Genomic DNA, 13,194 nt, shown 5'->3' on the forward strand with positions numbered 1-13,194 from the left:
TTGATCCGAGATATGTAAACCGCCTTACGACATCGACAGCTTAGCAGTTAATCTCAACAGTTGAGAGTGGTGCTGATGCGGTCTTTTCTATGGGGGTGATCTTCGTTTTCTTCCAGTTGATTTGCAGCCCAACTCTAGAGGCTGTGGAGGAGAGTGTCTCGAGTGCAGACTTAAGGTGGTCGAGATTGTGACTAAGGACAGTTACATCGTCCTCGAAGGCAACATCAGACAGAAAACTCCTAGAAAGTCATTTGATTGAGGACTGTCACCATAAGTTTTAATAAATTCACTGTAATTATATCCGCGACATCGGAAACTAAAATATAATAGCGCACGAAAACCACAGCTTCCCAGGCATAACTGATGCCGAAAGGGTGGGCATGTTCCGTCTTGTTCAGGATGTGGTCGATGACGCAGTGAAATAGCTCAGGTGCAGCAGCGCATCCTTGCCGTATTGAATTTTGTATGGGGAAGGAAGAAGAAAGCTTCCCGTTAACCAGGGCGGCGCTTTCTCTGTTGCTGTCTGGCCCGCAGCTTTCAGGATTGGCCAAAAGGACGGTCTCTCGACAGTGTCAAAGGCAGAACGAAAGTCAATGAAAGCTATAAACTTGAACCCCTGCCCGGATGATATAGCGCAAGTCCATCGTACCGTATATATATATTTGCAGTGTTCATGTCGAAAAAGTGAGACTTAACGCCTAGATCAGCCAATTCTGGGGTATATAGAGCCAAAGGTTAGGTATCTACAGAATAACTTAAAAGTAGTACTGCATCCCGTCCTGTCATTGTTTTGGGTCCATAGCCAGAATGCAAATATTCTTTCCGTCTTTTCTTCCGCATAATTGATTAGGTTTGATAGGTTTTTGCTTGCTCCCCCCCCCCTAAAAATAAGAAATTCAGGTGTATGAGTATGCTAAAAAAACTATTAATGTCACGCCTTCTTTTCATTTTTTCACACAATTAATAGTCACATTGAACGACTAGTTTCCTTGAGGTGTCAATAGCCTCTTCAACTGAAAGAGGCTAAACCTTTCTTTGACAATCATCATTTTTGCAGGTTAGCATTAACGTCTTGAACTATGTTTCTGACCATAAGGACGAAACCATTTTGAAATAAGACTGGGAAATCGAACTGAAATAAATACAACGATCTAAGAGGTATCCTGTTTTGGCACAGTGGATTGATACTTTCCTTGACAATACTAGGCTCAGGATTCAATCTTCGCCACAACACGGTTGGGCGACAAGCTTGCTACTTGTCTCTATAAGAACATCCAACAACTAAAACGTCAATTTGACGACCAAGGCCCCACAAATGGTTCTGGAGGATCTTTATCCCTTTCTCAAATCTGTCATGTGCTCGGAATTCGTATTGTAAAAATGACCTTCATAAAGCACATGAGATATACTGGCATCCGTATGGATGCCAGTATAGTGGCACTAGTAGTTTTTAATCCTTATCTTCAGGTTAAATCACTGAAGATTCAATTGATATCAATTTCCTAATTCCTTCGTTTTACCAGACCAGTCATTCCACCGAGCGCATTTAAAGACAAGAACTGTTAAAAAGCGCAGGTTGATTGATCATAATAATAAAAAAAAATGTTTCTGCTGACAACCTGCTGACAAAACTCTTTTGACAACCTGGAGAGATCTTGCAGTTATAACCTTCCCTCGTCGCAAGAATATTTGCCCTAGCACATTTGAAGGGAAAAAGAATGATATCAATGAAAAATAGTTCTGAAAGCAACGTTGTTGGTTTAACTATTATCGTTTCTTTAATGTGGCGTTGGCGATTCTAGCATAGATATGTTATTATTACAATTCAGGAACTTTACAGATGAGCTATCTTGAGGCATGACTTAGGCAATTCAACACTTTACAGCTTAGCCACATAAATCTTCATGATGGTGAGAAGATAGCTACAGATCTGAAAAATTGGATGATACAAACCTTGAGGGAGATGAAATTCATCTTCTGGCTCAGAGCTGTACTCGCTAAAACTTGAATCGTCACCGCTTTCATTACTATGGAAACTTTCATCGTCAGGCACTCCAAAATCTAGAAAATAATCATTCAATAAAATGAAGTAATGCAAGGCTTCAATAGTTTGGAAGGAGTAAAACGCCAACATAACAGCAAAACTTTATGTTCTGTTACAAGATTAGGCTTAAGTCAATATGTGACTATGAATTATGACACATCAATGTTTTGCTTGAAGGATATTTCAACCATTCCCTTACCATCTTACTTAGTAAGATGGTAAGGGGTAGTGATGACAGGTAGTGATAACAGGGTAGAGCTGCAATTAAAAGTGAGTACCTGCAAGGAAGCTTGAAAGCTTACTTCCAATTATGTCCAACATCCCAACTCACCTAAGAAATCGTTTTATACTCTTCAATTTGAATGCAGGAATTTTTAGGTTTTTTTTCATTCCATATTTTTGTCCTCCATTCAATTTTCTCATGCGATTCCATACCCCCTTCACTTGACTTCTGAAATTATCAGCACCATTCAGTGGTCCCGTTTCCGTAAGATGTTTGGGGAGGGAGCGTTTTTTCACTTTTTTTCATGAAGACGCAATATCGCACCCGAGTAAACGAGTGTTTGATGCCATTTTGTGCCAACTTTCGACCCTGAGCAAAATTTTAACCAAAAACGAGCCTGAATGATGAAAGACACAAAAACTATGTGATGTATACTTTGTTTCAGATATCATATGAATATACCCTTTTCACCATTTTCAGAGGGGAGGGGGAGAATTTTCACTCCCTGGCAATGTGACTGTATTTTGCCAAAATATTGTTTCGTGGCAGAAATGGGCATTTTGACTGTGACACGATACCATTAATAATTTTTTTAAAAAATTCAAAATATTAATTCCAACTAAATGAGCTCTCTGATGATTATCATCAACTTTTGATTCAATAAAATTACGTCTGAAAAAGAAAAGAAAGAGGAGAGACGATAGCTTTAAAAATCCATGAAGAAGTCCAATTTTCTTCAATTTTCAAGATGGTGAACTACAAATCATGAGTGAGGAGTTTTAGCACATAAGAAAAAAAATATTGGCTATCTCAGACTTCCCATTCCTCGACATTTTAGTACTATTTGGTAAAATTGGTGTTTTGTGGTACAATGTGACAAAAACGGTACTTTGCTGTGGCGCCATCTCTTTTTTATTTGTAAATGGCCCTGCAAATTGTAATTTAAGCTGAGCTAGGTTGAGGGTAAAGAGTTAAAGCAAATTTCGTGATTGGCATAGCAGTGATAATATCATAAACAATGAAGCTTGATTCCTCCACCCCCCCCTTACCACCAGCAGAAATCCGTAAGCAGCCCTCAACATGGTGTCGAGGTGTAACAGTATCGAGATTTGCACCAGACGAGATGGTGGCTAACGCACTCTGGGTGTTCCAACTTGTTGGTTGGTCAGAGGTCTAATTTTTTACCACCGTAAAAAAGAAATAACTCAAGAAACACTAGCAAATAGCCTCGGATTGCCCTTTTCCTGCGATGATGACTAATGCGTACCCCTGGCCAAGACTACTGAAAACGGCTAAGTCTTTTCAAAATTGGACATTTGAATGTGCGAATAATCAATCAATTGGATACTAGACTGCACGAACAATGTACAAAATACAGCTTAAAAGAATTAATAGTCTAAGGAAACTCTCGAAAAGTTCTGCGGTTTATATTGCTGGGCTTTCTGATACCCAGTTTACTGGTGTTGGAACTCTAAATAATGAAAACTACCGCCCACTGTACTCAGGACTAGAGACTAAGAATAAACTGGGTGTTGTAATAGCAATAAGTGGGCGAGCAAATAAGCGCCTAGTTGATTGCGAATATGCAAACGAAGGAATCCTTCGTGCTCCCTTTGCTATTTCGCAAGCGAAGTAAACAATTATTGCTGTATATCTACTAACTAATTAACCAACTGATCAGACTAAGGATGACTTGTCGGGTGTTACCTAGTGTTGCCACTAAAGAGTATTGCCACGATGTTGGAACTACGTGTAAGGACTTCAATGCAAAATTTTGAAATGACATTTCGAGCTTGGTGAAACGAACGCAATGGAATTTGTTTGATTGATTTTTGCGCGACACATGAGCTCACAGTTGGGGCAACATGGTTCCGAAATAAAAATATACAGAAGCATAAATGGAACTCGCTTGATGGTAAAACAAGAAAGAAAATTGACCACACATGATTTTCTCTTGGGAAATAACTTTAGCGTTCGATTATCAAAGCAAAGTTGAAGCCGCTCAAAGCCGCTATCAAACGCCGCTATCAAAGCAAAAGTTGTTCGCTCTAAGCTTTTGTGTTAAATAAAATGCTACGGGGGTACTCTAGTCTAAAGGTATCATCTCTGAAGTCCAAAGTCATCGATTTTTTTAAGATAAAGTCTAAGATTTTGAGTCTAAAAATACCGGTTGATACCTAACATTATTAATTAATATTTGAAAAAATCAATCTTTTTATCTTTAACTTAAATTAACTGATAACATCTTAACTTTACTGTTAATAATAAAATAATAATGATATATATAAAGCGTAAAGCCTAACATGCATAAATAAGAACGATCATTTTCAGAGTTGAATATTAGTAATTAGTTGAGAATTACCAATTTAAGCAATTTTTCGACAGGGCAACTGACTATGCACTAATTTAATTTATGACTAACTATTCAAGGACTGAAACTTTTCATTTTCACAAAGGGAACTGGGACTGATTTTGACCCTGTTCTAGAATACTAAACGAAGAGATTTAAGGATTAAGTCCTCTCGCCTCCGAGTCCCCACCTAAATTTTACATCTATACAGTACACATTTTCCTTATTTTCAATAGCTGATAAAAACAGCAGTAACGAGGTGGAGTAGCGGAAGAATGCAACTAATACGAAGGTCTGGGATAAGAGCTTGACTTAGCCAGAAAAGGAATTGGTGATTTTTAGAAAGCACCCTGCTCAATGGGAAAAGCTGATCCTTCTTTGTGCAAAAAATATAAGATGACCGTGGAAACAGGAAATTGTCTGGAAGAATAATTTACCTCAAAGAACATAGTGGAGGAAGGGCAAGTCTTAAAGCTGGCAAAATATGTGGCAATTGTGCAGACCAAGCTTATCAAGGGCTCCCTCGTCAATTTTTTTTAAGGAGGATAAAAACAATACGGCCCTGAGCCTTGGGCCCGGACCTACAGTGTGTGGATCCACCCCACCAAAAAAAAAAAAAAAAACACACTTATGCAGCAGCTGAAAAAGACTTGTTATAAATACTAGAGCAATATTGTTACAGAACAGTTTGTCCGTGACTGTCCATGCTCTTGGCCTTAATTGCCAATGACAACTAAAATAGAGCACTATGAAGCCGTGAAAAATTTCAAATTATGAAATTAGTTATATTAACATACCAAGAATATTCTGCATAGCTGCAGCAAATCCATCTGGATCAAAACCCATCTTGTCTGTTAAGGCTGATATATTCGACGAAGTAGAGGCCATCGACAAAGAAGATACTTTTCGGGATGGTTGTTGAAGCGAACTCTTTCGAGCAGATGATGACTTTTTCCGAGGAGCAATGGGAGGCTTACGTCTAAAAAAATATATAATTTATTTTTCATTTTTTATTGTGAAAACACCTCATTTTCTAAGGAACCATTATTTATGAAAAATGAAAATGACGCCTTAGAGACATGTAGACTGAATTCTTATATAACTTCAAATACACAGACAAGAGAAGGAGAAAGAAGAGAAGAAAAAACAAAGAAGAAAAAGGAGAGGAAAGAAGCAAATATGAAGTGTTAAATTTGCTAATTATAAGTCCAGGATAGAAATTTATCGTTTTTTATTTTTATTTTGTGTTTTTACCTGAAATCAAATTGCAAAAGTAATCGTTCGCAAAACATGTTCACAAATTGCGAAAATAAGGTACAAATAGGAGAATTATATTGAAAATGTATCAAAGGAACTAGAAAAAGTAAAGGTTTCTACGTCAAGGACTAAAGAAAGGAGAGGGGTCAAACGATCTCAGAAAAAAGAAATACCCTCAAGGGCTATTTAATTTGACCAATAAAAGGATTACTACCAACAAAATCTGTCATAGTGATTTATATATATGGCCCAAAGCAGCTGTGATTCCATCTATATACGCTGATAAAATAATGACAGGACTTTTTATTACGTTTTTTCGTAATTTTATCACGATATATAGATTATAGAAGAAATAATATATGACAAACATTTCTATTTCTCTGCAAAAGTCTTAAAATACTTTCTTGAAACAATAAGAAACCAGGGATCAGCTAAATCTAAACGGGAAAGAAATGGGCAGTTTTGTGGGAAACTAAAGACATGGCGGCATTAATACGGCACGAATGCCGTGACGGCAGGGCAGAGTAGGAAATCCGAGAAAGATTTCCAAACCCAGACAGAAAGGCTTTTCTAATTTATTTCGCACTATTTTTTTTGTGGAGTTTTCTTTTACTAGCTGAACTTCTCCACCACAGGATAGGTCCAACCGTACGTTTACCGTCTGTCTTCTGGTGGTATTACTATTCTTAATTAACTGTTTTCTTCTCAAATTGTATTTTTACTTCAATAGAAGAAAAACTCATAAAAAACTGTAAAATTTGACGTTTACATTTTTTTTTCTTTTCTTTTTTTGATGCCTTTTGCATTTTATTTTTAGGTTCAAAAGTCAAAGTATCTAAATTCAAAATTGCGACAACATGGAAAATAAATACTTCCCAGGAGGTTCCCCCAAGGGAGGGGGTGAGAAAATTGCCTCCATTTGATTTTAAAGAAAATTGTTTGGTGTTTTCATTGGGAAGGCCTGTTTTGGCATTTTAAATGATAAAACAGAACAAAATTGCCCCCCCCCCTCCCCAACATATTTCCATAAATTTATAAAACTGATATATCCAAGGCAAAATATTTGAAAAGTTAGAAACCAGTAAACACCTAGCGGACTTTGTTTTGAAGCTACGTGTGCGACCTCAAAAGACTAAACGAACATCCTAGGACTTGACCTTAGATTCAATTTATTGCCGAATTAAAAAAAATAAAAAATAAATAAAAAAATCATGCCTAGTAAGTAAGACAGCAGTAAAGGCAAGGTTTGGGTAGGTTTCTGAGGTTTCAGGGTTCTGAAAGTTTTTATTTTCTTCTTCTTTTTTACTCCTACATTTACTGTTTTCCTACTTTCAGGACATCAAAAATTATTTAATCAAGCGCATTTTTTAAAAGCTAAATTATACTACTTTTACAATTAAAAAGAAAGCGCGGACAACGTCAATTGTTACTGCATTAACAAAATAGGGCACGAAGGAGTTTCAAAATCTGTTCATGCGGTACTTAACAGTCTGTTCTGTTTTTGTTGCGGTACTGTGACGTTCTTGCTCTGATAACACGCAAGTCAGCTGATTGTTACGGAGGCTGGGAGAGAAGATTCTCTGAATTTAGGGAGCCAAACAGGACAGCCACAGGTATAATATAGGCTGTAAAAGACAGTAGACAGTAGACCCTCAAGGGCTGCGATTGCATAAGCGAGAAGAAAATACGAAACCAAATAATGCGAAAAAAGAAAGACACAAAAGAAACAACAGCTTGATCCCATTACATATAGGTTCACATTATTTACAAAACCACAATAAGGATATCCTGGCGATCCTGCACTTTCTAAAAAAGACTCTCTTTGATGTAACACAAAGGACCTTCCTAATATTCCTAATATCCAGCTGGGAATAACTCTCAAAATTTCCTTCATTCACCTCTTCATTCGTACTTAATCTCTGAAATTTCCTCCCTTCAATCCTCACAACCTTCAAAATTGTACAAAAAGAACTCTATGTCCTCCGTATCCTCGTACAAAGGACAAAACATGGACCAGTTAACATCGCCATGTAGCTATTTACACGGCCATTTACAATTTTGCCCGAGCACACCGAATGCCAGATTACTATTTCTTGTTCAAGCTAAGCGAGGACCATCAAAACGCCTGCAAAATTGGATATTTGCCAGACAAAGATCCTAGGAAAAGGACTCTTTTTTCTAGCATATTTACATATTTCGTAAGCAATCTTACTTAAAGAGAGGAAAAAAGTTGAGTGAGTTGCTTTAGTGGACAGAGAGGACTTGGATGAGTAACTTATATATGTTCCGAAACGATAAGTGCCACTGTTCACTAGTCGTTGCGCTGTTGAGTCTCCTAAGACTGAGATTAGAGACATCTTATCAGCTCGGCGTCCTAAGACTCGGACCAAAGACTTTTCCACCATTCCACTGTGTTCATAGTTTCTTCTTTTACAACCTACCAACAGATCCAAAAAGAATTTAAGCCTTCAGGATGAATATTTATGTGCCTGCCTAGTTGAATATATGTCAGAAATACTAAGAGACCTTATTATTCACCTAGTTGGTTATTCATGTTTAGACCAAGATTTACAATGAAGAATAAACTCTGTAGTTTAAACCTTACCGAGACTGATAAAAATGACCATCCTCCCAGACATTTAGCAAATAGAGAAAAAGAATAAACACACTTTCTTGGCTCTGATCCCCCCCCCCCAAAGAAGACGAAACTGTGGCTAAAATCTAAAGCTTTTTTATATATTCAAATTAAAAATTAAATTTAAACAATTTAAGTCAAAAAGTAATCAATAGAAAATTAAAGCGTAAGCCATTTTTCCCTAATACTGCAACATATTCCACATCTTCAGAGGTGATGTTCTCATAGTGCCCATAAGTAAACAGTTCATAGGTGAGCGTCTTTGATAAAGTCCTAAGTTAAAGAATAAAGTATAGAGAATCGAAGAAATAATCTGCTCAGGTTTACCCATTAACATTTTCCACTCCTTCATAGCTGGAGACCTTCTCTAAAAATGAGGTAAGCCCTTCAGCCAGATCTTCAGTTCCATTTACAGGGACTTTCATTTTTTCAGCAAACATGGCGTCTAATTGATCGGGTGTGACATTAATCCAACTGTCATCTAGAAAGATAAGTCCAGAAACTATAAATGGTCAATAATTGAGAGCAAACGGCTTAGTAATTAATTGGTAATTATTTGGTATATTTGGTAATATTTATTTGGTAATATTTGGTAATACTTATATTATTATTAATAATTAATATTTGGTAATATTAATACTTAATATTTTAATAATACTTATTATTTGGTAATATTTGGTAATACTTAGTAATATTTGGTAATTAAAAATGTCAATTAAATAATTCTGAGATCTAGCACCAGAGGCTTATACTTTTGCGCTGCTTTTTTCCTCAAATACAACAACTATTTTGTAAAGGCTATAATAAAAAATTACATGTCATTTGAAGCTTCTGAAAAATTAAAGCGTTCTAGCTATTTGACCTGTTCCGCCCGCTTGTAAATTCAAAGATATTTTTGATTAGAGGTTTTTCAAAAACCTGCAAATTATAAAACATGATTATTTTTTCATGCAAAACACAAGCATATAAAGATGGTTTATCATCAAAGCTTCAACAATCCCTAAATTTATAGGGTTTCTTGGCAACTTTGGGGTTTCCCTGGTTTCCAAAGAACAGATTTTTATCAAAACTGAAGGATTCAAGTAAAACATGAAAAATTTGACGATGGCAAAAGCAATGGAGGCCAGTGTCTCTGCTAATCAGGTGGATTCACAGCTTCCCAAAGCTAATAATACCAGTTAAAAATATTTCTAGTTAAATTCCTTGTATTTAAGTTATTTAACAATAACCTATGCATGTGAATAAAGACTTATCATGTTGCACACTAACGCTTTTCTTCTTTTCTTCTACTTCTTATTTTTATTTTGGTCAATGGCTTTTTATTTCGATGTTGCTCAGCAACAGTGACCAACAGTGACGTTACAGTGACTTAAATAGGTTGGAATTTGGAGCTTTAGACAGTAAGATTGTTGTGCCATATATGGAGCCCAAACAGACCTTTCGAGAAACAAATCTTGAAACCAAATCGTAAAAACCAAAAATTATTTTCCAGTGCTATCACTCTACTCTTAAATTTATGTTGTTTAACACACTACCTTTCAAATTCCCGCTGCCGACTACAACACGGACACAATGTAAGCCTATTTCAGAGCATACCTGTACAGAAAAGAAGAGGCAAGGAAGCTACCTATGTAAGTGCCTGATCCCATAACTCTTAGGCAATCACACAAACTCAAGCACTGCAAACTACCGCGTGAACTTTTACAACGAATGCCTGAAGCCTGGAACTGAGAGAGTACATAGGCAGTAGCTTTCAATAGATGGTTGCAAATCTAATAATAGTTTTGTTAACTCGGTCCTGCTTTGTCTCACAGCTGGAGTATCAATTGGAATTTTCGTGACCGCTTTTTCTTAGAAACAGGTAAGGGGACTTTAAATTTTTGGTCGGAGTAGGTGGCAAGATGTTTTTCTCTACTCTCCTCAAAAGACTACACACTGTTTTTTGTTTTCTCCTTTCTGTACACATTGCCCGAGAAGCTCTCTTTGAGTTAATTAATGCAAGTCTAAAATTTTGCTTGTCCTATTTTGATTAACATTCGGAGAAATCCAGTAAAAAGCGAGCATTGAACCTTTATATGTATATGTTTTATAGCTCTTCGTTGATGCGAAAGTGCAAATCCACGGAAGTACAAGCTATCTGAAAAGCTTGACAACAAAAGTAAAAAGAATACACGAAAAAACCCAAAGACCAAGTGACCCAAAGACAGCAGAAAACGGGTTTTCCGCATGCAATCATAAAAAGAAGATTAGCCCGTACAATTTTGCAACAGTCAAACAAGCAAATTAGCGCGTTCATTTAAGCGTGAATTCTAGCATATTTTAGAGAAGCTATTTTATTTTAGAGTAACAGTCAATAACCCCAAGTTTAATGTAACGTACGCGAGTTAAAAAATCAACTAACAAATAGACAAGAAAAGTTTGGAGCACACCTCTGAAGTGTTTTTGAATAAAATCTAATCCCAAGAATATTTTTCGAAATCTAAGATGGGGGATTTAACGAGAGTATAGGCCCCCTGCTCTCCAACTAACGGCGCAATAAGAAAATCCTTTTACTTTTGCCATTTACAGGCTATCTGATCAAATAAGCTATCTGATGATACTTTTTATCATTATCACATGACAGACGACACACAGAAAGTAAAGAGTAGGTAGATGAGGCCAATTGAATGTTTGCCAAAATCCATCAGCACACAAAGGAGGGTGGGTTCCACAACTTAATTGTCAATAGCGATCATTAATTGTTTACTATTAATTTCTGGCTAAGATAGGAGTTAACAACGCAAATTTGTTGCCCTACATAAAAGGGTATAACATCAGAAGTCCCTTCTGTTGGACACGAAAGGGGATAAACAAAGTCCCTTTTGTCAAAACACGGAGGGCTTAAACACAAAATTCCCAGAAAGTCAGAGTTCAGGAGAAGAGAAAGATAATTTTTAATATTGGTCATGAGTACAGCAATCTCAGACTGTTACTTTGAAAATAACAGTCTTCGCTAAATCCCATGGATCAACTGGAGAGATTATGTCAGCAACGACGAGATCCCTACTCGCACACACCAACCTGACATCAGCTATGTTGTGAGGTATCAAAGATGGCGATATCTTCGAAATATCCTTCGTATGCCAGATCATGGAATTCTTAAAATGCTCCTTCACTGGCAACAAGAAGTCACCCGTCACCAAGGGAGACCAAAGAACCCGCTCCGTAGAAAGTACGAACGTGACGGAAGAGCCCTCCAGATGAGACTCATCTAAGTATGAGAGGACATCTACTCAGCAGCCCACTGAGGGAAGATTGGAGGCTACTCACTGACGACATCTGTGCCTCTGGAGGGACTGGAGGAACTAAGGTATAAAACCATGAACGTAATAACTTCAGAATAAAACTAAAGCAATTGTATATAATGAAACCTTCCTCTGCCACATTTGGTGTATAAAAATACATACCGATATTAAAATACATACGGAATATTATAATATTCCCATTTATACACCGGACATGGCAGAGGAAAGTTTCATTATATACAATTGCTTTAGTTTTATTCTAAAGTTATTAAAGTCAGTGCAGGAGTTTTTGTTTTATAATATTTCCATTTATACACCGAATGTGGCAGAGGAAAGTTTCATTATATACAATTGCTTTAGTTTTATTCTAAAGTTATTACCGTCAGTGCAGGAGTTTTTGTTTTATAATGTGAGTTTGTTTCTTATTTATTTTATTATTTATATTTATTTGTTCTGTTTTATTTGTCGTGGTATTTTATTTATAATGTCTTCAAAAAAGTCTTAAATTGTTGGTGTTTAATTTTCTTCTTTTTTTCCTGCTGAGAAAGGCTCCGGGACATGGGGCGGAAATATTCGGAGTATTTTTGTTTTTGTTAGCTAAAGTGTAGTTTATATATTTTATTTTTGTTCACTGTTTTATAGAAATTAAACCCGTTTTTTCTTCAATCAATTTTTCGTAGAATTTCATAACGTAAGTTGTGTATATTTATTACTAATAAAAACGTTCATAAATAATACTAAAAGTTCTAGTGTCCTTTTTAAGTAACAAAAAAACTGGAGGGCAACTAGGCCCCCTCCCACGCCTCTTTTTTCTCAAAATCGTCCGATTAAAACTTTGAGAAAGCCATTTAGCCAAACAAAGTAAAATTAATATTCAAAGTTCGTTTTAATTATTCATGTACGGTGACCCAGAATCAAAACCTGCATTATTTCAAAACGTTCAGAAATTAAATAAAAAAAAAACAAGTTTTTTTAATTGAAAGTAAGGACCAATATTAAAACTTAAAACGGACAGAAATTATTCCGTATAACAGGCTGTCCCCTCCTCAACACCCTCCTCCCCCTTTACGCTAAGGTTTGACTCTTTCTCATAACTCTACTTTTTAAAACAATAAAAAACTAGCCATTAAATGTCTCTAATTTACGCGTCTTTTTTCATTTGTAAAATTATTAAATTGTTCGTTTACCTTTGACGCAAGTAGGTAACGTCTTATCCTCACTTATCTTAATTTTTTTTAGTTCGGCATATATACCTTCTCTTACAATTAACTCAGGCCGTTTCAAATAGCAATTCTTCTAACCTCTGATATCAAATACGTGTCGTAATGGTCGTGAAACACAAACGATAAGTAATTGGGATATTCAGATAATGAACCCAGTACACTCATACGCAATATTAGT

General features: G+C 36.3%; 1 protein-coding gene across 3 annotated transcripts in view; it reads right to left on the minus strand.

Moving 5' to 3' along the window:
* LOC136039961 (protein ecdysoneless homolog) overlaps positions 1–13,194 on the minus strand; it is a 114,983-nt gene that overhangs the window by 10,412 nt on the left and 91,377 nt on the right. For all 3 annotated transcript variants that reach the window (XM_065723985.1, XM_065723984.1, XM_065723986.1), the window contains 3 exons: positions 8,837–8,990; positions 5,415–5,596; positions 1,954–2,061 (listed from right to left, as the gene is read on the minus strand). In XM_065723985.1, the coding sequence (XP_065580057.1) occupies positions 1,954–2,061; positions 5,415–5,596; positions 8,837–8,990 (444 nt within the window). The remainder of the gene's footprint in view (positions 1–1,953; positions 2,062–5,414; positions 5,597–8,836; positions 8,991–13,194) is intronic.

This window comes from Artemia franciscana, chromosome 20, assembly GCF_032884065.1.
Source record: "Artemia franciscana chromosome 20, ASM3288406v1, whole genome shotgun sequence".
NCBI classification, from domain to species: domain Eukaryota; kingdom Metazoa; phylum Arthropoda; class Branchiopoda; order Anostraca; family Artemiidae; genus Artemia; species Artemia franciscana.